Here is a 27,775-nt window from a genome sequence, read left to right on the forward strand (position 1 = left end):
TCTATTTCTGCTGCTTTCAACACATCAACTTTGAGAACTGACTGTTCACTTGCTGCCTAAAATATATCCCACCCCTTGATAGGTGCTATTCTAACAAGATAATCAATATTATTCGCTTCACTTGTCAGTGGTTTCAATTTTTTTGGCTGATTGTTGTATGTGTTTAATATTTAAGAGCCTTACATGCTTTTTTTTCCCTTCAGTTTATTTACAGCCCAAAGCCTAAATTTCAGCGTGACATATTGTGGTTACATGAAACAGTCAGGCAGTGGTGCTGGATTTAATACTGCTCCTTGCTTAAGGCTGTATTGCACAAGAGAAAAATCAAGGTCGAATTAAGTTCAAAGTCAGAATCATGTGGAACTGAGACACAGCGTTTAAGTCTGTAGCTCTGTCTTAGATCTAAACACTGATATGCATAATCGAAGGTATTAACTCCTCTCTATGCTTACTTAACACTCAATATGATCCTGTGAGCTCAAAAACGTGTTTAGCCACAGAGGAATAAAGAGTTTATTGGAAAGAAATAAATTATTAGTTAAAAGAAATTATTAGAGCCTATTATTAAAGTTATGAACAGATTTACTGTGTTGGACTTAATACATACAGGGAGATTTGTATGACATGCACATTCCCAAATACCCCAAGACACACACACACACCTTGTAATGCCAAGAGAGAGCAGTTCTTCTCACCTCCTGCCCTTGACATTTTTTCCCACTTAATTAAAAGCTTGACCTTTTGCCCTTTTAACCAGTTGACCGACTGCATTTCCTTCCCCTCTCTGTATGTATACTCCCAAAAGGGACAGAGAGTAGTGGCTTTATGTCCTTTGAATAATTCACAGTGTTACTCTGTGCTACCAGAGCCACTCACATACTCATTAGTCATTACACGCTGGTGTTTATATAGCCCTGTAACCTCTGGCTTTCTATTAAGTTGACTATCTTGTCCTGTATGTCCTTTTGTGTGTTTAGCTGATGGAAGAACTCTCACTCGCTCACCCACCCTTTTCTTGCTCTCTTTTATCACCCAGAGAATCACAATCCCCCGTTTTGTTCTTAGTAAAATGTTTGAACATGTTTTTTTGTTGTTGTTTGTTTGTTTTCTCTTAAGAACTCTTAAGGACTTTAGTTGTACATGGTTTTAATAGCTCCTTGAGAGAAGTAAATCACAAAATCAGTAATCTGTGTCTTCAACACCAAGCTACCACTAGCCCATACCAGTACATCCAGTATAAGTATTTTTCTCATGTACCACAGCAAATTGCCAGCGATTAAAAATGTGTATGCCTAATGTACATCATTTTTATATATTATATTTCGATTTGGCCGCTCACTGTGTGTGTGTGGAGTTTGCATGTTCTCCCCATGCTTGGTGGGTTTACACAGCAAGGTCAAAGTTTGAAATATTTTCTCTTCAGTAGCTTCCTTCATGTTTGATGGAACTTTGGTGATCATGATCATGTTCAGGAACTCAAGGCCCATTTTATTTGGCTAGATCTTTTGCCATCAGTCCATCCATGTGTCTCTCCGTGTGTTCATCTGTGCTTGCATCTGTCCGGGATTTGAGATTATTGTTAGTACAATATCTCAAGACAGAGAGGTTGAGTGTTTGTAGGATTTATGGATAGACTATAAAAGTCCTTTCGGTGAACGTATCTGTATATGGCAGAAAGGCAAAAACAAATTAACCCAATATGTGGTATTTATTTCACTCAGACTGGATTTCTTCATGTAAACAAGAAATCTTAATGGAATAGTCGCTTTAATATGCATAGAAGGACTCCTGTTCAGGATGAATCTCATTACACGTACTCCAAATTGCTGCATGTAAATGTAGTCCCTGCTTCTATGTTGACAGAATTACATAGTAGGAAATTCTGCAGTTTTTTTTCCTCCATTGCAACAATGTCATGAAGAAATTAGTTTTGGTGATGGTTCCTCAACAAGTTCTGACAATTCTGTTGCAGTCTCATTGTTGCTTGCTTTGCACCCTACTGTTATGTCAGCAGTTTTCGTTTTCCCAAATATCTCACATTTATTTCTCATTACTTTTGAACTGAAATTGCAGCAAGAAGTAGAGCAGCTGACTGCACACAAAAAAGTAGGCTTCTGCACTATTGTTCAGTCTTTGGACTTGATATCTTTATAAAACCTTTTAAAATGATCATGATATGAAAAATCTCCAGTGTGTCTCAGGAAAATATGAGGTTACAAATATGAGGCAATGGTTTATTTATTTATTTTTGTTACACAGCATATAGTGTACAGCTCAGTATTTCAAAAACTTTTGCACTTCATATGCACTCAGAGAGCGGCTTATTAGGAAGACTATACTAAAGCTGGGTTGGGCCTCACTTTGCTTTCAAAACAGTCTCATTGCTTTGTGGCACGGATTCCACAAGATGTTGGAAATATTTCTTTGAGAATCTGGTCCAGATTTTTTTTTAGGTGCTCTTTCATGCTGCGAATCCCCTGTTCTACCACATCCTAAAGGTGTTGTATTGGATTTAGATCTGGTGACTGGGAAGCCCATTGAAGATTGAACTCATTGTCATGTTCATGAAACCAGTTTGAGATGACTTTTGCTTTGTGACATGGTGCATTATCATGTTGGAAGTAGAATTAGAAGGTAAATTGTAAGTATGATCAGCAAAAATACTGAAATAATCTTACCCTACCATCTGTCTGCCTCAGCAGAAATGGAGATTCATAAGGCGACATTATTTTAGTCTTCTACTGTCCAGTTTTAGTGAACCTGTGATCTTTCTGCTTGTGGCTGTCAGAAGTGGAAGCTGATGTGGTCTTTTGCTGTTGTAGCTCATCTGCCTCAAGGCTTGATGTGTTATGCATCCTGAGATGCTTTTCTGCTCACAACAGTTGTACAGAGTGCTTATCTAAGTTATTGTACATTATTAATATTGTACATTATTGTTATTGTTATTGTTATTGTATAGTTTTCTGTCAGCTTGAACCAGCTTGGCGATCATCAGTTATAGAAATACTAGCCCATCAGGTACCAGCAATCATGCCATGGTCAAAATCCCTGAGACCACATTTTGTCCTATGCTGATGGTAAGATTTATATATACAGCCCCCTCTGGAGGTATTGGAATTGCAGGGTTTTTTTTTTTTTACATTTACATCTAGATGTATGAACAATTACATATTTACATATATTACAATTCAATTATGAACATTACATCTTTGGTGGCAGACCATGTGTTCAAAAGTATTGGGACATAGTCTTAAAATAAATAACACTTAATATTCGGTTGCATATCCTTTGCTAGCTAATGACTTACTGACATTCCCAACCTGTTGCATTCTTAATATTCAGTTGCATATCCTTTGCTAGCCAACAACTCACTGACATCCCCAACTTGCTGCATTCTTCTTCTTTGATGCTTTTCCAGGCTTGTACCCTGCTTTGTTCAGTTATTGTTTATTTCTCCCTTCAGTCTACTCTTCAGGAGGTCACATGCTCTTCAGTTGGGTTCAGGTCTGATGATTGACTTGGTCAGTCTAAAACCTTCCAGTGTTATATAACAAGATTGCTAACAAAAGCAAAATGACATTAAAAACAATGTATACACTATCAATACTTTCACAGCATAAAGATAAATACCTGAGTACCATTTATCATAAAACAATCAAGGAGGATATTGTTCACTTAAGCTAAAAATGATGATTGATGATTTATCATCGTTTACCTTATGATAAATCAGAGGCATAGTCAGGACTTAATTTCCACCTATGAGGAAATACTAAATAAAATAAATACACTGTGTTCCAAATTATTATGCAAGTAACGTATCAGGAGGATTTTAGTTAAATAAAGCTTTAGTTTGAAAGTTTTGCTTGTTTTATTTATTTTAGATAACTGGTATTAATCTCAGACAGGTTTGTTTATTAGTTTGCCAGTTGATCTCAATTAAAGTTAAACCTATTTAAAGAAATTGTTCCACATTATTAAGCAGGTCACAGCTTTCATGCAATATAGGGAGGAAGAAAGACGTCTTGTAATGGGCATGAAAACAATTGATATTTAAAAAAAAAAAAAAAAAAAAGATCATAGAAATGAAAAGAGTTTTGTGTGATTTGGAGCACACATGAATTTGGTCAGATAAAGGCTTATTAAGGAAAGTTTCTGTAAGGCAAATTAATAGTATTAACAGGGTGGCCATAAAAAAGCCACTGTTGAGCTGCAAACAGATATTTGAAGCTCTTGGTGTCTCTGAAGTCCAAAGAACCTCCCTCTCAATGTATGTTTTTCCAGAAGCTTGCAGTTGTACATAAAGCTTTATTTTGGCGACTCCTAACCAATGCTCACAAAGAGAGATGTTTGCATTGGGCTCAGCAAAGCATGAACACTAATTTTCAAACAGTTTTATTTACTTATTTTGTGAATGAGATGCTACACTGGATGGTCCAGATGTATGGAGGTCTGGATGGTTGGTGAATAGCCACTATGTTCCAACAAGACTGCATCGTCAGCAAGGAGGTGGTAGAGTGATGTTTTGGGCAGGAATGTTGGGAATTGAGATGGTACGTCCCTGAAGGTTTCAAAATGACCTCAGCAAAATATGTGGAGTTCCTAACTGACCATTTCCTGCCATGATATAAAAACAATGCATCCCATGCCTTAAAAAACTCCTTGGTTGCTATGGATATAAAGGGAGAAAGAATCATTGTGTGGCCACCATCATCCCCTGACCTCAACCCTATTGCGAACTTATGGAGCATCCTTAAAAGGAGGATCTATGGAGGTAGGAGGCAGTATACCTCAAAACTGCAGCTCTTTGAAGCAATACTGGCATCCTTAAATAAAATACAGACAGAAACAATTCATGGACTTACAAGTTCGAAGGATGAGAGAATTATTAAAGTGATATCAAAGAACGGCTCATATATTAATATGTAATTTGATCTGTAAATAAGATTTTTAATTTAAACTGCATTATTCATTATTTATATTGGAAAAAGCTGTTGTCGTCATCAGTAGTCTTGCTTGTACCAGCATCCACACTATAAGATAATGGTTGAGGATTTTTTTTAAAAATCCTTAATTGTATTAACTGTTTAAGAAAAACAAACAAAAACTGCGTCTGCATAATAATTTGGAACATGGTCTTGAACGTAAAATTGTGAAATTTGACGATTTTCGCATTTAGACTGGATGGTTAGTAGTGCTTTGTAGCTTTCAAGCAGAAATCCATGATTCTGTTTTTAAACATAGCACTTGCTATCCAACTGAATGTGATTAAACAAACTAAGGGGTGTGTTTATTTGGCGTATGGAATCATAACACTTTTTTATGTGTTATGCGTTTTATGCGTTTTTTATGAACATTGTTGTACCTTAGTCACTGCACAGAACTACGTTAACTGTCATGGATATATTCAGCTGCTGACTTGGTCTGTTATGTCGAACACCTACAAATAAGCATTTTAAGAATTCTCTTCAAATATTTAAAGGGGAGTTCAAACCCCAAAATCCCCTATGTCTATTATGTGTGAGGATTCTGAAAGTTTTTGCAGCCAGGGACCTGAAAAACATAACATAGTATGTAAACATAGTAAAATTATTTTCATAGATCATCACAGCATAGATTTATTATAATGAATAATAATTCTATAACTGAATACTAGAATCATTATCAAACTTGTACAGTAGTACTGTAAAAGTGTCTACCCACAGAGCATTTTAAGTCTAAGTACAATCCTTTTTTTAAATAATTTTTCAGATATTTTGGTTTGGATTAAACCCATATATACACATATAAACCCATTTATACACTATTATTAAACCCATTCATTTATCGCAGTATTGGGTACTCGTATTGAAGCATTTCTGATGATGATACTGGACTGATGCCTGATGCCCAATAATAAAATCAATACCAGTTAGGCTGCCTTCTTACTAATATCTGTAAGAACTCTGAAACAAGTTTACTTTCTTTGATACTGTTGGATTGTTTTTCTCACTACTGTAACTCAATGCTGTGCTTCATGGACTCATTTAGTGAAACATTGCACTGTGTGAGAAACACAGCCTACCACACACACTAACTCGACAGGAATTGTCATGAATTCCACCGCCAAATGCCAAAATAATCTTATTAATCTTTCCCAAATATTGAGAAGAACCGAGGGCAAGTTAAAAAGAAGTTAGGTAAGATTAATTTTACCTCATAAAAACACACACACACGTGCACACACACACACACACACACACACACACACTATGTCCAAACGTTCTCGTCTATAAAGCTCTCTTGCTTGGGAGTGTGAGTGATTCTTAAAGTACATCCAATACTATAGAACTTGTTGCCATTTTTCATCTTCATGCTCTGCTCTAAATTCTGTTCAACTTAGAGGGAACAGAGGGCTGTTTTATCCCCTTGCAGAATCTACGTTTCTTAGATAAATGTGTCAGTCACTATACAGATAGTGTTGCAGAGTGCGAGAAATATTTTTCGCAGCTTTTCCCAGTTGGACAGCAAATGAATCCTGTAAATGCATAGCAAATGCATAGCATGTCTGAGCAAGAATGAGTAGGTGGTGGTTGTATTCTTTTACAAACCCGCATATGTCTCTTACAGTCTGCATGGTGTCTCTTGTCACACTGATGCTGAGTGATTTTCAGTCCTTCACTGAAAAGGCACAGATTCAATTCCAGAAATCTGCCTTGTGGTGTTGCTTGTATGGTGTAATGTATGATGAAAAAGGGAGAACATTTTTATAGTACCTTTTAGTTGGAGGTTCCTAATTGTACAGAAAGATCATTAATGGAAATAACTGGACCTTATATGGGCCTTCCTAAAACTATCCGAATAATGCTTTTGTATGTTGTAGCATTAAGAATTCCCCTTCACTGGAAGGGGAGGCCTACAAACAACATAACAAACAAAATAACAAATCCAAAAACAATGTAACAAATAGGAAAACAAAAAACACAGCTGTTTTTGTAGCTATAAGTTATGTTGTTTTATGTAGCACCCTGGAGAAACGTTGTCTCATTTCACTATGTACATCGTCAGCTATATATGGTTGAAATGACAATAAAAGCTTCTTGACTTGACTTGAAATCTATAATAGGATGTTCAACAAACATTAGTATGGAACGCAAATTGTATCAACATTCTTTCTAACTAGTTATAGGCCACTTAACAGTGTAGGATCCAGGATCTAATAATTCTGACACTCAGAAGATCACCTTCTTCACTGGAAATTGTACAGAAAGTATAAAGTTAAGAAAAAATGATTCTGCTTGCTTTAATATCACTTCATCATCACACTCATCCCTCAGTCAGAAAACTCTGCTGTCTTCGCAGATCGCGTTGCCAAATCTTATGCATACATCACAAACTTGTGTAGTAACACAAAGAGGGATGCCTTGAACTACTATATCCACACACAAATGCTTATATTCTTAATATGAAATCTCTCCACAAACATGAAATAAAAGTAACCTTTAGTATATACACTACACTATTAACTGCCATTAAAAATATGTCACCGAAATGATTCACATCCTCAGATGTCTCCTACATAAATTTATCAAACTAATACCCTCTGCCTGGTCTTCATTCAGAATGAACTCTTCAGATATAACGTGTTTGACAGATGCCTTTTGAAGTGTAAAATCAAATCAGAAAAGGGAACAGGAACGTAAACAGACACTTTAATTTGGACCCGAGCAGTGGTATTCAAACATCTGAGCACAATAATTAAAAAGTCCCTGGCACACCTGCACTAAGAGGGGTATTATGAGGAGGGGGCACTTTTATTTTTAATCACGATTAATCTGCAAAGCATTTCTTCTTTTGACACCTCATGTGTGAGTTTGTATCCCAGATTTCTCATAAAGATGGAAACTATATAAGAATTTTAGCTCTGGTCAGTAAATAACGCATGCAGGGAATGGTCAGGATATCTATCTATCTATCTATCTATCTATCTATCTATCTATCTATCTATCTATCTATCTATCTATCTATCTATCTATCTATCTATCTATCTATCTATCTATCTATCTATCTATCTATCATGTTTATAGCAAATAGGATTTTAGAGAGCAGATTTGGTCAGCCATTGCCATTTGAGGATCTGGCACATTTTGTGCTCTTTATTAAAAAATACACACACCACACACACACACACCAGTTACTGCACCGCCATTCTTCATTTCACTTCACCGAAGCCTTGTGCTAACTTATTTTTTGTTTGTTTGTGGTGTTCTTTTTTTTTCATTAAAGAAATATCAACACTTTCTTTCGCAATCTTTCAGACCTTAATAACAGTGTGCATCGGAGCTACTGATATAATTTATGATTAAAGTTGAAGTGAATGGATGTGAGTGTTTTCTCGGCAAAATCGTTGCTGTTATACTTCTCAAATCCATGAATCATCTGATTACATTTCTTTCAGCTCTAAACCAAATATCCAACTTATCTCTGCCAGTTTCAATGATGTTTTTAAGAGAAACCTGTCATGTTTGTTCTGGAGCGCCTTTTTCCGCGAACAGAATTAGCAAACGTTTCACATTGCGGCATGTTTAAAAGGCAGTCATGTGGTACCACTGGCGCTATACTAGCACCCAACTTTCCCTGTTTTACTATTAATTACACTTTATTGCTGACTGTTGTATATGTATGAAGGAAAGTCATGCCCGTAGTTCTGCAATACATTTTTAGAATGTGACATTTTTATATCTGACTCAATACCTGGCAACCCACCTCTCTCACACATCACTGACACCTTGCCATTATCATTATTTTAGCAGGTTTCACACACCTACAGCAGACAGAAATACACAAGGCTGCGTGGCAGACAGCACTCGAGAGCCATCAGCCTGAATTAATCAGTGGAAAAGCATGCTAATGAACGATATAGTGACAATTGTGCCGATAAAAAAAAAAATCTTAATAGATTAAAGCTCTGCAGCAGTACAAAAGATTTCATTATGTCTTCTTGATGTTATTGAGGCTATTTCTGAGGAGTGTGTTCGCAAAATACCTTTTGTTGCCATGGTGGTCAGTGGTCACCGTGGCTGTGTAAAAATACACAGCCATTCTTTTTTTCAATAGGATTCAGGATGCAGACAAACGCTTTGCTGTATTGGGATCTGCAAGCAATAGCTTACTGATTCAGCAATAGTTCTGCATGTCGGGGAAAAAATGAAGGCAAGAAAATTGAAGAAAACCACACACACACACACTTCTTAATCTTCCATTCAATCACCGATCACTGCCGAAAGGAAATAAGCCTCCAAACAACCAGTTCTTAAAGCTACATTCTAGGATAATGCTGATAATGCTGACAACTGCTGTCAGATTTTTCTCTTTAAAAACCATGCTGCAACTAGTGCTCTGAAAGGTTGAAAATGTATTACAGCAGTGGTGCAGTGCACTTTTCAAGGCAGTCAGTCCTCACAGGCAGGATGCTTCTTGTAGCTACAGATTGTCTCCAGTGCGCTCGCTTTGAGCTCTTCTTCTACATTCTGTTGGTAATGAGTGGGGATGTTTGGCATGCTGCCACTGCAATCTCATGGCCTCTCTAAATGGCACAGTGGCATTTCTGTGCTCTAGGATCCCGCAGGCTGCGCCCTCTTGCTACTAAGAGAGCATAGGCCAGACATGGTGAGGAAACATTTGAATTGATCCACTTGAAGAGCATAGCCTGGGCAAAACTGGCATATATTGAACACTTAAGCTCGATGGCTTACTTTGGCAGTTTAAGTTTAAAAACTTATAAAAAGGAAATTGGGAAAACTAAGCACATTTTATTCTGATATTGTTGCTAGAAACTTTTGTAAAACCAATGGAATAGCATATAAAAATGTAATGGTAGCCAAGAGTATTTAGACGATATTGGTGTTGATAGACGTGAACTTTGCATTCATTGTAAATTTCCCTGCATTTTATATTAAATTGTACTCTGAAACATTGTGAAAATATTCATTCAATTCAGTTTGTGTAGTGCTTTTCACAGCAGACATTGTCATAAAGCAGCTTCACTGAAATCTGGATGTAGATTGGGATTAAGGTCCCTTATGAGCAAACCACAGGTCTATTACCTATGTATGAGAAAATAAAGAAGAAACCTTGAGTGGAACGAAAAAAAACAAAGCTCTTCAGTCTGTCAATGGATAATGAGAATATAAATCATTGCTCTCCTACAACTCTATACTATAACATTACTACATGTGTTGAAAGGATCACAGTTTTTATGATTACAGCAGAAGTTCTTAGATACTAGAAGAAGGGGTATCTAAAGCTAAGAGATGGGGAAAGTGCAGAAGTTCTAAGCAGAAGAAGAATTGGGATGAATCAGGCAGGTCTGGAGGTCGGAAAGAAGAGTGTCAGGAGCAGGAATCACATACATCCTCGTCAAGGTGACCCAGCCAGGTTTGATCAGACCACGAGTTGTGTTCAAGTGACATTATGCTGCAGCTCCCCATGGACATGCTCTTTTAATCTAAAGCCATGTTGAAGCTTTCTCTGCTGCTGCAGTGGAATTCTGAATGTCTTTCTTGCTCGTGTCTCCTGTGATGCCCAGTATGCTGTAGATCTTGGATAGGAACCACCCCCACAAACATCTCCAGCCAACAGCAGTATGCATATATTTTGGCTTCCAGTCTTTTCTGTGACAGATGCAGATCATAGCTTGATGTCCTACACTCATTGGCCTCCTCCAGGTGTTCCTCCATGGCACTATCAAATCTAGTAGGGTGACATTTTCAGTACTATGTCAGTTGTTTGACTGCTGTGCTGGGAAACCTTCTCCATGTCAGTCAAAATGTGTTCCTGTCAGACAACTGCACAATAGTATACAGCAGGTCTTAATAATAATATACTTAAATTACCAAACAAATTTCTACTTCGTATCAAGCATGCAGTATTTGCATGCTTATAAATGCTCTTTCTATCACAGATTATATGCATCAAGACTCTTTTCTGTTCTTGTACCTAGGTGGTGGACCTACATCCTCCTGAAGTACTTAAGCACTTAAAAACTTTGAGAACAAAATTCTCTTTCTATATTACCTCCCAATAGAGAGATGGTATACTTAGTCTGTGTCCTAGTGAACCAGCATCATTGTATTTATTGACAGAAACTGCAAAAGCACTTCTCGTGCTTCGTTCTCGGTAAGGGCATCTGCTAAATTCCATAAATAATAAATAATATTTTAACACTGTACAGAAAGCAAGAAGTAAATTGGTGAAAAACTGTGCATAATTGATGACATGATAATGTACACTATATGGCCAAAAGTATAATGACACATGACCATCACACCCATTTGTGCTTTTGAACATACCGTTCCAAAGTTGTACACTCCTTTGCTACATTGAAGCATTTCAAGCATGCAGATTTGTTTATTCAACCACAAAAGCATTAATGAGTCCAGGACCTGAGGAGGGCTTGGAGTTGGTGCTCATCCAGAAGGAGTTCATTGAGGTTAAGGTCAGGGTTCTCTGCAGGAACCTTGAGCTCTCCAACCTTGGCATACCTGGAACTAGCTTTGGGGCCTTGTCATCCAGAGATATATTTGTGTATTAATATTCAGTATTGCCCGAGGATGCACAGGCTGGACCTGGTCAGCATATGTTTGAACTGACACAACTAGAGAGTATAGCTGGGGTCACAGCTGGCTAAAGTTTGAACTGATTTACTTGAACAAGCAACAGTTGCCTGTTGCCAAAGCATCACAGTCCTTTGCTCTCTTTTTTTTTCTAATTGAGCTTTTTTCATGTTGTTTTGTTTGTTTCTTTCCCTGTCTCTGTGGGAGTAAGTTGCACAGAGAGCAGATTAATAAAACATGATGGAACATCTGCTTTCCTCCCTGTGCTTGAGAGCTCAAGCTTTCTTAGTGACTCTCTTTTCCCCACACTGAAGCAAGATGCACACTAATCAGACACGCTGCTAGTCCCAATGCAGGTTCTCTTTGTGTCCTCAGTGTGTCTGGCACATCAGGATTTTATCTTCCTCCTCTGCTGTGTATAATAATGCTTATTCACTCACAGAGACATATTTAATAGTTGTTTCTGTCTTGCATATAAGACAAGGTAGTGTGGACTAATATGCTATAGGTTTGGATTGTGTAAGTGATTCAAGGTGTCCATATTTAATTGCACTAAATGAAAAAACTGCTTTGTTGTCCTGTGGCTTTGAGGTAAATGGTTTAATCGTGTTTACCTTTATTTGTATATAAAATTCTATTTACACTTTCTGTCAAGAGAGTGGGCTTTTTGTGCTTAGTTTTGTCTAGTGCATGATAAGACACTTGTACTTCGTCTCTCGTTGGCCTGTAGTGACAGTTACTGTTGTTACTTTTACATTTTTAAGTGTTCTTTCCAATGAGTACACCTAAATTAAATAATGCACTAACTGATGTGAAATTGATTTACATGTTGCATGCTAGGCTTCATACTAGCATTGCTGGAAGATTATCACAGCAGATAGCTGTGTACATGCTCTAGATGCACCAATAAGCTCTGCTACTTCCTTTCAAACTTTTCTCTTCTCTCCATTCACTTCTTATAGGACAGAATAAGAGTGAAGGGGATTAATTGCAAATATGAAGTAACTTTGAGTGGGGAACAAGATTGGTCTGAGAAATTGTTCAAGATGACGGTTTAGGGTTGTCGATTTAACCTGTCATGGCAAATTTGCACAGAATTGAGAAAATCTCACTTTCACAGTTTAATTGTCACAGTGTCACTTGCCGATGTAGCTAAAATTGTGGCACTGTGTTACGCACATGCATAGAAGTTTTGTCTGTCAGTTTTTCACTTGCTAGCATAAATATAGGGTTAGAAAAAAAGTCTCCTCAAAACTGGGAAACATATATTCCGAGAGTAAACTATAGTATATTTCGAGACACAGAACACACACATGACAACCCATTCAAGCTGATCTGGAAGAAGTTTGACTAAACTGTTTGGAAGGGTTGAACATCCAGCTTTGAGAAATCCTGCTAGAGATATTACATATAACCTATACCTCGTTTTTCAGTTATTGCCACTAATATCTACACTTGTGATGTTGTTTCATGACTCCGCCAGCTCCTGCATGTACCTGCCTAATAACAAGCTGTTGCCAGGGCTCTGTCGTCATGGCAACGCATTGCCATGCTCGCTAATGGCATCTCAACAGTTCAAACAGAGAAAGAGAGACGTCTCACTACTGCATAATATTGCTGTATATTATCCTTATACTACACATGGAGGATTTCTGTTAGGCTGGTAGTCATTATGGTGTAGTGTCTGTACTAATTCCAACTTTATTCTCTTACAGTTATGAAAATTTGGAAACTGTTAATAAACTAATCCTGACATGTGGTTTAACTGTAAAATGTTTAGAGCTGCATGTATTTCTCAGCATTTATTTGTAGGGGCTACCTGAATACCAGCCACTGGATGTCCTCCATGCTGATGCTCTGCTAGGTCTTTAAAGCAAAATGTAAAGGCTTTGTGTTTTAGGTGTCTTTTGCCTTTATTTCTATTTTCAAAAAGTTACAAGAAACTGACTGAGATTTGGATTTATAGAAATTACATATTTTGACCTTATTTATTTTAACCAGCCATTCTGGAAAGCACCATCGGCTGTGTTCGAGGCATTTGTGCTCAAGCTTCTGAACCACTAGAGATATAATCCATCCTGCATTAGCTGTCAGCAGTCAGATAAAGACAAGGAAGGCAACATGCCTGTGTTTTCCGCACGAGGTGGCTTGTTTGGAGCTGTGATGTTAATAGACAGATAAATGTGTTGGATGTTTTCATTAGTGTTCAGAGTTTGACTTAGCCTGCCAGCATGCGTGCAGTGCAGTAAGTCCTGTCTGTTCAGCTCTCTACATTAGAGCACGTATCTTCAGTACTATCGATCTGCCGAACTCCAGCAGGTCTGGCCAGACAAACCTTCAAACAGCAGGGTTCTGTCAATATTGATCCCTAGAGTGTGTGTGTGTGTGTATGTGTGTGTGTGTGTTTTAGTCTTCGTAGAAGTTTGTCCTACTGCATATTTTCTGGAAAAATGCAAGAGCTTATTTAAGACAAAGGGTCACATTGTTGTGACTTAATGATTTCAGTTATAGATTGTGTAAATGTGTTTCAAACCATTTGGGGATATGGATTCGAAAATGTGAACTGTTCTTAATTTTGTAGCTGTACTACGAATTTAAAACAGCTGTTGCATAATTCACATTCACAATGCAAATTCACAATGGCATAATTTAGGAAGAAACCAGAGAACCCAGTGGAAACCCAGATGGACACAGGGAGGACAAGTGAAACTCCAAACAGACCATAACCCGAGCTCAGGATCGAACCCTGGAGCATTCTTAAAAAACTGAGCTTGCATAAATCCAGAAATGCTAAAATGATCTTTATGACTTCATCTAGGGGAACAGGTGAGGCACACTTCGTCTACATTTTCGTCCTCGGGATCCTCTTCACCGGAGTCAAGGACTTGCTGCGCTCTCAAATGATGTCATCGGTGGCGGACGGCAGGCGTATGAAGAGCAGGGGATTATGGGAGGTGTACAGTGGCATGGTGCTGTTTGTGGCACTGCTGTTCCGGGCTCACAATCTGCCCACGCTGGCATGCTGCCTGCTCATCCAGACCCTCATGGCTCAGTTCATCTGGAAGAGGCTGCATTATGACGCCGCCCAGACCACCATCATGCACTGCTGGTTTGGACAGGCTTTCTTCTATTTCCAGGTAAGAGTATCGCACATGCTGTCTGAGGTATTTGAGTGCATGTGAGAAAAGATAGTGACATTAATGAGAATGCTTTACTGGCTCTATGCCCTAAGCGTCACAACTGCCATTGTTCATGTAGGAAGAGGGAACTGGTGTGGCATTGATTAAAAGGGTGATTATCCTCATATGCCCTGTGCTGAGTTCAATCTTTTTGTCACGTTTTTATATTGCCGCTGAATCTTGTGAAGCTCCAAAACCCACATGAATACAGTGATGCACCTTTGGTTCTGAATCATTTGTTCATCTTTCTACAGGCTTTAAAAAATGGTTGGAAAACTTCTGGACCTACACACTTTTGTTTCCTCTCTAAATATCATGTTTGATGATGCAGGCCTCAGTCTCCCAAAGCAGCATATTTTCTGCAGCAGAAATTCAATTTGCACCCTGAATAGGACACAACGTGCTGAATGATGTGGTCCTGAATATGTCTTTGTCCAATTTAGAAATATTCATGCAAATTATAGAGAGAAGAGAGAAGCCGTTTTCTTCTTACCTAGAATAGCCCTTAATACTTTTTTATTGAACCCACAGACCTGGTCAGCTTTTATTATAAATGTTTATTACAGAATTTCTTTATAGTGCCTGCTTTAGCAAAAATTTACTTCATATGCAAATATTTCAGCTGATTCATAAATGGCCATCTGCATATATATATACATATAATAGTTCACTTCCCGAAGTCTTTTTTTATTCAGATGACTGCATTAAAACCCTGATCTATCAGTTAACTTTTTCGATGTATATTGCTTATGTATGCTGTTATACAGTGTTGTAAATATGTTTGTTGGATTTAAACATGATAAAAGACATCTATAAAGATGTTCTTGTTATTTGAAGATAATCAAATATTTCTTGGCATGTTGGACTCTTTAGCAGACATTAATAGAGCAGATCTGCCTGGTTATCATTTTAACTGGTCAAGCATGAAATTACAGGCCTGCAAAAATGCCATTTGGATCCAGAAGACAAACCTCTGAACTATGTATTTCAAAGGGCATGTCCCTCTCACCCTACTCCTGCTTTCTTTTTTCTTTTTTTTTCTTTTTTTTTCTTTTCTTTTCCACTCATTCAAGACGACTTTGGGTGTTTTCACACCACAAAAATCCGACCCAATGGACCAACAAACCATCCTGAACCAACAACCTGCATGATGGGAACTGCGTCACATGATAACTGCATTAGCTAATGGCATGCAACATTTTAAGTCTCCTCATTTCAATATGATGTATAATGGAACTTTTTTGAAACAGGTGAATTGTGCCGATTAAACAGAGATTCTCACTCATACTGATCAAATATTACAACTACAGCTATTTAAAAAACAGTGATACTGACTAATCTACTTGATAGATGACGTCTATGAGCCGAACTCCACAGCATAAATAGGTACACTCTGACCCATGAGAGGACAGTTTACTCACATGTGACTTGGAAAAAGAAATTTTGGTCATTTTGTTTGTGTGAAACTGAGCCAAGGAGAAAATGCAACATTGAAAGTCCCCCGTTCCTGAACAGAGCACAGGTCTGAAAGCCGTCATCATTCCTGCTGTCCATCAGTCATGCACTGATGTCTTCATGCAGAGGCATAACTCATGCCTGGCCATTTCCTGCAGTTATACAGAGATATATGGTGAAAGCTAGCTAAAGGTGACATGGTTTGATGTACTGTCTGTGCATCCATGTTTGTACTATAGGTGGATTGTCTTATGAACACCATCATGTCTTTGTGTATCTCGTTTGCTTTGCCATGGGCACTCTGTGCCACCTTCAAATCAGTGAGGATATCAGAATCCTCACTTGTTTTACTTTTCTTCAATCATTCTCTCAATGCTTTGCCATTAGCAGTTAGTGTATAGAAATAAATCAATTTTCCTCTGCCTGCAGTAAATGTAGTGAAGGATAAATTCCCTTTGATTTCGTGACATTAGCTCTTCCCCATGGCATGTACATACATCATGCATGTTTTGTTGGTTCGATACATTTCCCCAGTCTTTCCTTTGCCGTTAATTTACTTGCATGCCATTGATCACTGACTTCAATGCTCTCTCTTCTTCATCAATTTATGGACCGTTTTTGTTGTCTTCTCAGGGGAACTCCAATAACATAGCGACGGTGGATATCTCAGTGGGCTTTGTGGGACTGGAGAGCTATGTGGAGGCTCCTGCTGTCTTCCTCACAGCATTTAGCACCTATGCAGGTCCGCTGCTCTGGGCCTGCCATCTGGTGTGTTACCTCAACTCAGAGAGAGACAGGTAGGACAACCTTTTCCACTAATATTCACACAATCAAACTGAGAGATACACAGACGGACAAAGACAAAAGATAAAAGTTGGCGTGTAATACATAGATTAACAAGATTCTGTAAGACACAAACACATTACAAAGTTTAAAGCAGTGTATATCAGTTTCACCTGAGGCCAAAATATGGAATTGGTGATCATGTTCAGCATTGAATTTCTTTGTCATGTCACACTGCACCGTGATGATTAATGGCTCATATGAAAGTAGACACTAAGGGCTTTAAGAATCTGTAGCTTTTCATAAGTATTTCTGTTTTTACCTAGCCTACTAGGGTCAAAATATTCACAGAAAAGTTCCAAAAAACATTTTTTTTCCCACACAAATGTTTATATCTTCAAAGTAAATGGTAATATCAAACCCAACTCTGCTTGAGATGCCCTAAGTGCTTGTTCATACGCATCTAAATTTTGAAGGCGTTATCTTCAATCATTAAAATTCTGTGTAGGTTTATCCAAGACAGAGATAAAAACGTCTCACCATGACAGCCAACAGAGTCCTGAGTCATTTTATATCAGACTCGTGGTGATAAAGTAATTCATTGTTTACACTGATCGAAATGTCAGATAAGTCTAATGGAATGCCAGTGTACTGGCAAAAAGGGTTAAACACGTCTATGACTAAAATTCATCATTGTATTTAGTAACACGCCTCCTGTATTTTATCCAGGCATTTATAATCCCACATGAGAGTAATTATTATAAGGTTATGGGCAGTAACAGCAGGTGACTATAGTTTTAAATGGATAAATGCGGGTATTATTATCTGCCTTTGGCACATGATAAGCTCGGGATATGAAAATATCTGTTAATTATATCCGATCATCACATTTGCAGCTTGGCTTCTGTTCTCCTGTGATTAATAGCATATTTATGTGGATATTTGCATTTTGTAAACATTAGTGGTAACACTAATAAACATTACGTAATACAGCTGGAAATATTATTAAGCAGGAAGTCATGTCTGATTATTTTCTCTTGTTTAATCTTTTTTTTTTTTTTTAAGTATTAATAAGCGTGCATTAAGTAAGGAATAATGTGTGAAGGGGCATCATTTCCAGTTGCCTTGTGATTCAGTGGCCATTACAATCCTGAATTTGATTTTTTTTTTTTCTTATAACAGCATGTTCCAAAGTGTTTTATTCATGTTATACCACAGTGCCTGGCCGACAAATACATTTTTATGAATTAAATAATTGAATTTTGTGGAACAGCCACAAGAATGTGAGAGGTATCCTGGTATCCCTTAGGTTGTAAGTTTTAAACAGCTATAAACAGTAATTTCCTCACATTCTCTTGATGTTAATAAGACAAAGATGAAGTCTAACACAATTTTTAAAGGAACACATATTAGGGCATGATTACGGTCTTTTGTTTTTTATTTTATTTTTTTATTTTTGTTCTCTTTGTGTTTTGTTTATTAGAATGGTTTCCTCACTATGAAAAGATTTTTTTTATAAACTCTTAATCAGGGATTTGTTGTGTGAAAATGACTAATAAATGCATTATTAGTTGCGATTACATTTTTAAATGCCCTCATTATGCAAACAACTGAGCAATAATCTTATTAGTAAGCTGCAGCCCACTGAAGGCACTAATACTACAATATATGCCTTCATATACATTTGAATATTAATTCTTTAAATTAAAATTCAAACAATGCCCTAAAGTGTTTTTATTTTTATGAGAGTTAAGAAGATGAAGAATTTTTAAGAAGTTGTTATCTCAGCTTTGTTGGCTTTCGGTTTTGTGAATACTACGCCACAATAACTTATTTTTTAATTTTTTTAAACTAAACTACCAGTCGCTTGATGCTTGATAGAATCTAAAGGGTGAATTTAGATTTTTCATTTATGCTTAAAAAATTTTCCTAACAAGGTACACTACACTGAAGAATCTGCTCATGGCATAAAACTGGCAAAAAAAAAAAAAAAGGGAACAGCATTATCTCTGACTGTTACAAACCCTGACACTGGAGACTCCTTCCTAAAATACCAAATAAACATCACTAGTTTCATCATAGAAATGATTACTTCACATTTTCAACAGTTTAATTAACTATTTATTTAGTTGTTACACAGTGCATCTGCAAATCCCTCTGTATTATGTTACTATAGAAACAACTACCTATTAGACAGAGCACTGTAATTTATAGACAAGTCCACTGACTTTGTACTTTAATAGGAACACCAGAATTTATGCACTTATCCAGTCAGCCAATCACATCGCAGCAGCATAGTGTATACAATTCATGCAGATACAAGTCAAGAGCATCAGTTAATGTTCACATCAAAAATTAGAATACAAAAAAAATATGTGTGGCTTTTAACTCTCACATAGATGTTGATACCAAATTTCAGACACTGATGATCTCCTAGGATTTTCACACACAGTAATCTGTAGAGTTCACGCTGAATGGTGCCAAAAAACAAAAACATGATTTAATGCATTGTGCTGCTGCCACATGATTGGCTGAATGTATAAATGCATAAATATTAGGCATTCCTAAGAAATTGCACAGTAAGTCTGATCTTCATGTCATAATAGACCCTGGATGCTATCCTACAGTGTTCTTTTCCTCTTTCTGTAACAATGGTGCTCTATAAAGGACAAAAGCACAACTTCTGGGATTTGTCCAAAGAATAATTTAGGTGAATATTACATGACTTAAAATGAGCGTAACTATCCATCTCATTAAAGACACATACACAATTTTCCTAAGCTGGCCTTTTAGGGATAAAAAAAAACACATGTACTATAATTGTGTCTCCACAAATCACACATCACCCACATATTAGACAAGTGTCTAATAATCAGCTCTCCATCTCTCTGGCTCTTACACGCATCACTGATATTTGATTGTAGATTATTACCTCATTATATGATACGAATCAATCATAGTAGAGACATTATTTTTCATGACACTTAGCAGAACATGAACAGCAGCAGTAATACGGAGACATTAGCTTCATTGCTAGTGTTGGATGTGTCATTATGTTGATTGATAGATAGTGGAGTGAATAATGAGTAATGATTAATGATGTGAGGATTACACTGAAATTCACATGCTCATAATCTGGTCTCGTGTATCACTTTTACATTTACATTACTTTAGAAATAGATGTCTAGGAATAAGGATATGGAGCATTCAGTGCTCAAAATGTTCTGCTATATGACTAGACTTGGGTATGAAAGTTTAATGATGCAGGAGTGTGTTTAGCCAGACCAGCAGCTTGAGCTTAGATGGATGTTAGATGGAAGGGTTATATCGTGTTGCGTCCCACTGCTTATAAATGCCTTCCTGTCCTAACCTCTGGAATTCTTCAGTATTACCAGATGTTCATGAGTTGGTAGATATCTCTGTTATATCTGTTCTGAGCTGTCTTTTGGTTCACCAGTCATTAAAATTTTAACTGGTCAGCTCATTAACACTTTGTTCAAATATTTACATTATGCAAATAAAAAACCTGAGTGTGCAGTCTGTTGTTCTCATTAAGAAAGATTCAGCACACACACACACACACACTACACATTTTGCTAGTTGTCCAGTAATTAAAAAAGTAGCCATACTTTCCATATTTTAAGCAAAAAGTGCACTTTTTATGTCTGTTTTAATTTGTACAGGAAAGAATATGTCACTCTAATTAACTCTGCTCTATAGCCTACACTGAGAAAAGTGAATAAAAAGGAAAGAAAAAGTTGTGCAATAAAAGTGCAAGGATAATATTATTAGAATTATTACTATTTTGAGGTGCACCACTTCTTAAACTTCCATTCATTCAAGCAAGTTGGCAGCTCAGCCAAATTGAAATAGTTGATTCTGTAACCGAGAGTGCACAACATGGTGCGGAAGCTTTTTAAAGCTTAATGATGGATGGAGGATGCGATGTCTACAGCGGTGTCTGGGAGACGTTCCTGCCCTCGTCAGCTTCAGCGTCAGTAGTGTCTAAAAATGAGTCTGGATCAGTCTCTCAGAGCTGGCATGTGCTGCTGCTCTGACTGACTCTGCACTTGCTGAATGGGTTCTCACACAGTCTCACAGTCTCATGCACTTCAGGCACAGTGATATCAAAGCATTAACAGTGCATTATAACAGGGTTTTTTTTAAGCTACACTTTTCCCCTAGTCTTGTGTTTGACTAAATCTGACTTCATCTTATTTGAAATATGTTCATTTGGTTTCTTTAGTCTGCTATCTGCCTGTGTCTCTTTTATCTCCCTGTTATTTCTACAACAACTGGTGTATGCGACTTAGAAACACACACACACTTACAGAAACTTCCTTTGTGCACTCTCTTTCTGGTGAGATGAAATTATGGGTTTAAATAGTGTAAACCCATAAATAGTGGGTTTAACACACGCCTTTCAAAGTCTCATGAACTGTGAACTTTATCTTTATTAGCATCCTCATTCTCACACACACACACACGCACGCAAACACATACAGTCTGAATGTTGGAAATACCCTTTGATTTAAATACTTTACTTTCCCAAATCCCAGAGGACAACCCACCCTAGATTCAAGAGTAAAGTTTTCACTGACTGCTAGAGAAGCGGCCCTGAGACGTGCCGAGATTAAAAAAACACCCTTGTTGGAGCACATTTTCAATTCGCTTCCAACAGGTGCACTGTGTTATGGGTATTGAAGGCTGCGAATAATCCAGAACCTCAGTGTCTGGGAGTTGTACATTAGAATTGTAAATGCCTTGATAGCTGGCAGAGGGTCAGGGAGGACAGGATTGGAGGAAAAGGAAAACTTGCATAATGCTAAGAGAATAAAAAAAGTGCAATGTGTCAGACAGTTTGACACAAATTGTTGCAGGCAGAACTGTGGGGTGTTGATGGCAAATATTCAAATGTGACAGTAACGACGAGGAAGTACAATCTGGGAAGCTAGCAGTGTTGCAGGCGATTAAGCGCTGCAAGATCTTGCATCTGATTTCTTGACAATCACACAAGAGAATAATGTTAAATGGAACAGATTTAGAAATGTCAAAGAACTTCCACACAGCCAACAGCGAACTGAGATCCAAGAATGAATGATTACGAAAAATATAGCTGTGTTTTGACCTGGGCATTGATTCGATCTTGATGGAGTTGTATTAAACGTCTGCATTATTGATAAACTGCTAGCATCAATTAAGCCCCCCCTTCCATGTCTCTCTCTCTCTCTTTCTCTCTTTCTCTCTCTCTTTCTCTCTACCTCTCTCTATCTCACACATCCACACCTTTCCCTCCTTTACTTCACTTCTGCTGACACAAAAGCAAAACACTGGGACATCTATATTTAAACTCGCTCTGTCTCACAGTGAAATCTGATATCATCACGTGCAGATCCATAGAGCCCCACAATCTGCCCTTGAACCACTGAAAAGCAAACCAAAGCAATTTTTTTTTATCTTTTAGCCACACCATGTTCACTCTATGATTCTGCTTTGCTCTTTTTTTATTTATAGGACCAAAATGTTTTATCACTCTTTTTTTACAGATCATCTTTTTATTCAGTGTGTATTCAGGATCAGTTATATCGCACAAGCACATAAATATCTCTTATTGTGTAATGTTGCTTATTGCTCAGTGTGAGACATTACATTTAATCTCTTCAGATTCAGCGTCATTAAAAGGAGCATTAAACTTCCAGTACACCTGTACAGGGATGCAGCGATAGCATTTTTTAAAAATATGAGGGACCTGCTTAGTATTAATCAATCTTTATTTTGTTCTGTTGATGTTTCCATGAAGTGAAGTGATTTAGTAAGCTACATTAGTTACCTCAAGTGAGTTGCAGTGGAGAACATTAGGATTCTTTAAGTATATTTCATTTATTCCTTGGCAACAGAGTCCTTCGTTGTCAGTGGCTGATCTTCAGGAACAATGTCCTAGCTATTATTGTGGCTAAGCTGGCATTGTCTGTAGACCTTTTTTTTTTGCCTAGCTAGCAATGCTATGTTTTTTTGTTTTATGTGTCCGAAGTTGATGTGATTTGCACACTGAGAACTGTGAGCAGGACACTGAAAGCACTCGTATCTCATCAGTGCTCAGTGCTCACACGACTGAAGTGCTCTCACTCCTAATAGTTTTTCACTGCTTGACACAGGAGAATAGATTTGTGTATGTAATTCATGGCACCTTTTTTATTGACCACGGTCCACATTTACTGATAGGTTACCTGTCAGAAGATACTATTAAAGCCCTTCTGGGATATTTTACAGATTTGTCTGTCACAGTTATTTGTCTCAGACAGCATACATTATCACATAGTACATGATGTTGGTACTGTATTGAAGTATTTTCTGTTCTTTTTCTTCTTGTCTTTGTAATTAATATGAGTACTAATACAGTGGAACCTCAGCGTACGAATGCCCTCCCTTATGAATTTTCACCTTAAGAATTGAAATTTTGCAAGAACTTTACATTTCTAGTATTTGTCAGATGGCCTTATCCAGAGCGACTTACATTTTATACAACTGAGCAATTACGGGTTAAGGGCTTTGCTTAAAGGCCCAGCAGTGGCTGCTTGGTGGACCTGGAATTCAAACTCACAACCTTCTGATCAGTAGGCTTAGGCCGAACATTGGCTAAGTTGCATGTATGTCCGGGAGCCGTTCAAAACTTGTTTGCATCAGTGGAAATCCAAGCAAAGCCAACCGAAGTCGACATGGTCCACTCATGATACCAACGTTGCCTTCGGCATGCGTTTAAAGCTATGTGATTTTTTGCACGTTTTTTTGTTGACAGATTGGTGTGTGGTTGGTCTGTTCTATTTTTAGCCCAAGCTTGGTGGCACAACTTCCTGTGAGGACCCTTGACCATTGGAAATTGGTAATATTGGAAATATTTTTGGGCGGATGGAGCAGATTATCTGCATTTACATTATTTCTTATGGGAAAATTTGTATCCGAATCCCCATTTTTGCCATAAGAACTTGCCTCCAGAACAAATTAAATTCGTATGCCGAGGTTCCACTGTATATGAGCTTGGTATTAGACTGATACCAGTATCATTATCAAGCATCTCTACACATGTACAGTACACAGCATCTAAGTATTTTCAGCCATCATGTTTTTTATAACAATTTTTGTCTTCAGTTTTAGTTTATTTATAAAATGAGATTTCATATTTCCAACCATTACTTTTCCAACAAAAATGAAATGTTACAAGAAAATGTCAGAAAAGAAGGTAGCATATGACGCAATAGACCACTTTTCAGACAAATAAAATAATGAAAGCTGTCAGGTATTGCCTGCAGAAAACGGAAGCATGTGTGACAGTCCAAGTCTTCAGAAGAACTGTGACAGTTTCTCCAAGATGCTTTAAAAAAAAAAAAATTAAATAAAAAATATATATATTTATATATTCTCATAAAACTGTATGAAGGGTACCTGAGATGACTGATGCATTTTTTAAAAGGGTTGTCATGCCAAATATTGATTTTGTTCAGTTTATTACACTTTATAGAAGATTTGATTATGTAAAATGCATTTACTTCATAATTTCTGAAGGTGTGTTTTTACTGCAAAGCATTTTTCCACATGCACCTTTTGCACAGCACTGAATAGAGATGAATTGATTGCATTCTTGATGAATATTATGTCAAATGTCGAATTTGCCTCAGCAGTTTATATGGCCCGAGCTTTATTATGCATCATGTTCCAGTGCTGAGACAGTATTTATATTTACTCTGCAGCACCATACAGTCATAATGGAGGCGGTGTCTTCAGTGGGCAGTTATACAGTCAGCGCAGGGCACACACTGAATCCAACAGCTATCTGAGTGTTGGTCATATTTCTGTTGTGCTGTTAAAGGAAGGTGAACAAGGTGTTCTGTCATTGTGTGAAAGAGCATGATGATAATCGTGTTTATCGTAGGGAAAAATGAAATCACAGGTTTTGAAAACAGGGTCACTGACCTGGGGTTAAAGTGGATAATGGCTATAATATGTATGCACATTTTGTATTTATGAAAGTCTCTCTCTCTCTCTCTCTCTCTCTCTCTCTCTCTCAGAGCGGTCTCTCTCGGCCACAGCAGCTACTGTTTCGCCCTCCTGCGCTCCATCCCCGCTGTATTCTATATAGTCCTGGTCACCGCACTGCGCTACCATCTCTTCATCTGGAGCGTTTTCTCCCCCAAGCTCCTGTACGAGGCCATGCACACACTGATCACCACGGCCGTGTGTCTCTTTTTCACCTTCATGGATCAGGATCGTACACGTAGACCATGAAACACCTCAGCAACAGCTCTTGATTCCTCCAGAAGGATCACACAGATATACACAGAGGACAGGATCTGATGGAGAGGCTTGTCACCTTGAAAGCAGGAGAACACTAAGATGAAAACGAAGACAGGGGGATAGGTGAAGGGATGTTTGAGATGTCACAGCATTGCAACAGGATTTTGGTGGGGTGTGTGTGTCTTTGTGTAGTGTGAAAAGACAGAGATAGTGATGGATGAGGGTGAAGTGAAATTTAAAGCAATATGTACTCAGTACTCATAGGTACTACTCCTAAGTTCTGATCCTATATTATAAAATACACACTCAATTTCTCTGGAGGTTTTGTCTCGGGTTTACTTAGGAGAAGATAAATAAGGTCTGTTTCTAATTTATTTTTGTATTGCACGTTTAAGAGGCTATTTATTGCGATATAAGGAAGCACCACAAATGAGCTAATACCATCAGGGAGTTAAACACTTTCAGCCGTTTCGTTACCTGTGTTTGAATGTAGTTTCGTTTTTCAAAACAATTTTTACCCATTTAAATTATAAACATTGCATTCATATATTACCGCTCTTGAAAGGACTAAGGCCCCATAGCTCTGAAATCTAACTACAGCTATTCAGATTATAAAAGTTTCAAATTTGCTGTTTGACATTCCGTGTAATTTATTAATGCAAAGGTCCTTCAGCTGACATGTAGATCAGATTACTTACAGAGCCAATAAGTTATCTCATTTAGTCTCGTTCTCACAGTTCAGTCACCTCAACAAATTAAATTTAACCTCTTCTTTGAAATTAACTACATGTTATAACAGTGTTAAAAGCAGGACTGAATCAATATGCGCCCGTTTGTCTGCACTTTCATCTAACTGCTCCGCACTCAAATACCTGTGTACACACACACACACACACACACACACACACACACCACACACACAGCAACCTGCACTCATTTTTATCGACCATGCTTGCTGACACTGCTCTGCTCACTCAGGTTGGATGCCCTCATGCTCTCTATTAAATTTACTGCTTAAACACTAGAAGTTGTTTTATCAGCTTACTTGTATTGCAGAAGGCTCTCTGCAAATACAAATAAATGCTCACAGCATTAGCCTTATAACCGAAACCAGTATCTGTACTGATGCATTCCTCTATATTTTAATTTCTTCAAGCATTTAATTGTCGCTCTTATCGATCAGACAAGATTAATCCTAATCATTTTCTATGCATTCATGGGATCTGATCTATTACTGCTTTTTTTTTTTTTTTCTTTTTCCATTTCCTTGGGGTTTTTCTTTTCTTTTCTTTTCGTTTTTTTAATCAGGTCTTATCAAACAGAAAAGGAGATCATGTTAAAGTCGTACAGGAACCTCTGATAGTTCTATAAAAACAATACCTGACACTATGAAGTCAAGTGGACGTTCTAATTAATACACGTTTAACCTTGAAGCTCTGAGGTGTAGTTATGAAAGGGTCTTTTCTAATCCCGCGCTACCTCTCCTGACCTTACTCCAGGCCTGCCGATAGGCATCAGTGGTAGGACAGTGTGTGAGGACCCTCACTCTGCTTATCAGCTCTTTTCAGTAGCAGAGAGGTTGATTTTCTAATCGACTGCCCTGCCAAATGGGCTGCACTCTCCAAGGAATTGGGGAGCAGAACACACACACACACCTACACACACTGTAAGTGACTTTAGTTCCCCATATGACTTGTAGGACTCTGTCAGTTTAGAGGGTAATGAGTTTAGGTGCTCAGTTCAAACACCTCTGCTTTTTTACACTGCGACAGGGTGTGATACGGATGAGGCGAGCCTTTAGGGTTGTTTTGTGTGTTCTGTAAGGGCTAATGGAATTGAATATAGTTTTTATTAAGAGTAGACTGTGCACTCACACTGATCTCACATTCAGTAAATAATTACTTAATTTTGTGTTGGATGATTGCAAGTAATTTTCATTTAAAGGTGCCAACAGCTAAGATTTGTGATTGCTAACCTCGATGATGAAAATCTGGGCTTTCTACCTAAAGTATATTTTCACACTTCATCTTATACAGTCAGGACTATATATATCTGGAAATTGACAAAGTTATTGATTTTTTTAGCCAAGTATATTAGAGTTGAAATTGAATAATGAATATTTTCAGCTATAATTTGAGCATATATTTACATCCAAATTTGCTGAAGAGTGTAGGGAATACAGAACTTTTATTTCTTAGATCCCCCAGCATCCCCTTATTTTTAAGGGACCGAAAGTAATTGGACATTTGGCTGCTCTTGCATTTGGATTCTGTTGCTGTTAGCTGTCAATATTAATCTCAAAGTGCCCCTTATTAATTCCCCTGCCAGTAAAGCAAGCTATCATTAGGCTGAAAAAAATCAAACCCATCAGAGAGATAGAAAAATGTTGCCAAAACTACTACAAAAGATTTTCTCGGATGTTTACCAGAAACCCTGTCCAGGAGGTAGGCATATCAGTGTCAACAACTGAAAGAAGAT

The 27,775-nt window shown here is 37.6% G+C and overlaps 1 protein-coding gene across 1 annotated transcript in view; it reads left to right on the forward strand.

Moving 5' to 3' along the window:
- Positions 1 to 27,274, forward strand: part of pigg (phosphatidylinositol glycan anchor biosynthesis class G) — a 139,935-nt gene extending 112,661 nt beyond the window's left edge. The window contains exons 11-13 of the mRNA XM_058397276.1: positions 14,410 to 14,728; positions 16,859 to 17,022; positions 25,072 to 27,274. Coding sequence (XP_058253259.1) covers positions 14,410 to 14,728; positions 16,859 to 17,022; positions 25,072 to 25,288 — 700 coding nt within the window. The 3' untranslated portion in view covers positions 25,289 to 27,274. The remainder of the gene's footprint in view (positions 1 to 14,409; positions 14,729 to 16,858; positions 17,023 to 25,071) is intronic.
- Positions 27,275 to 27,775: the final 501 nt, after the last annotated feature.

Source organism: Hemibagrus wyckioides, linkage group LG08, assembly GCF_019097595.1.
Source record: "Hemibagrus wyckioides isolate EC202008001 linkage group LG08, SWU_Hwy_1.0, whole genome shotgun sequence".
Taxonomy (NCBI): Eukaryota; Metazoa; Chordata; class Actinopteri; order Siluriformes; family Bagridae; genus Hemibagrus; species Hemibagrus wyckioides.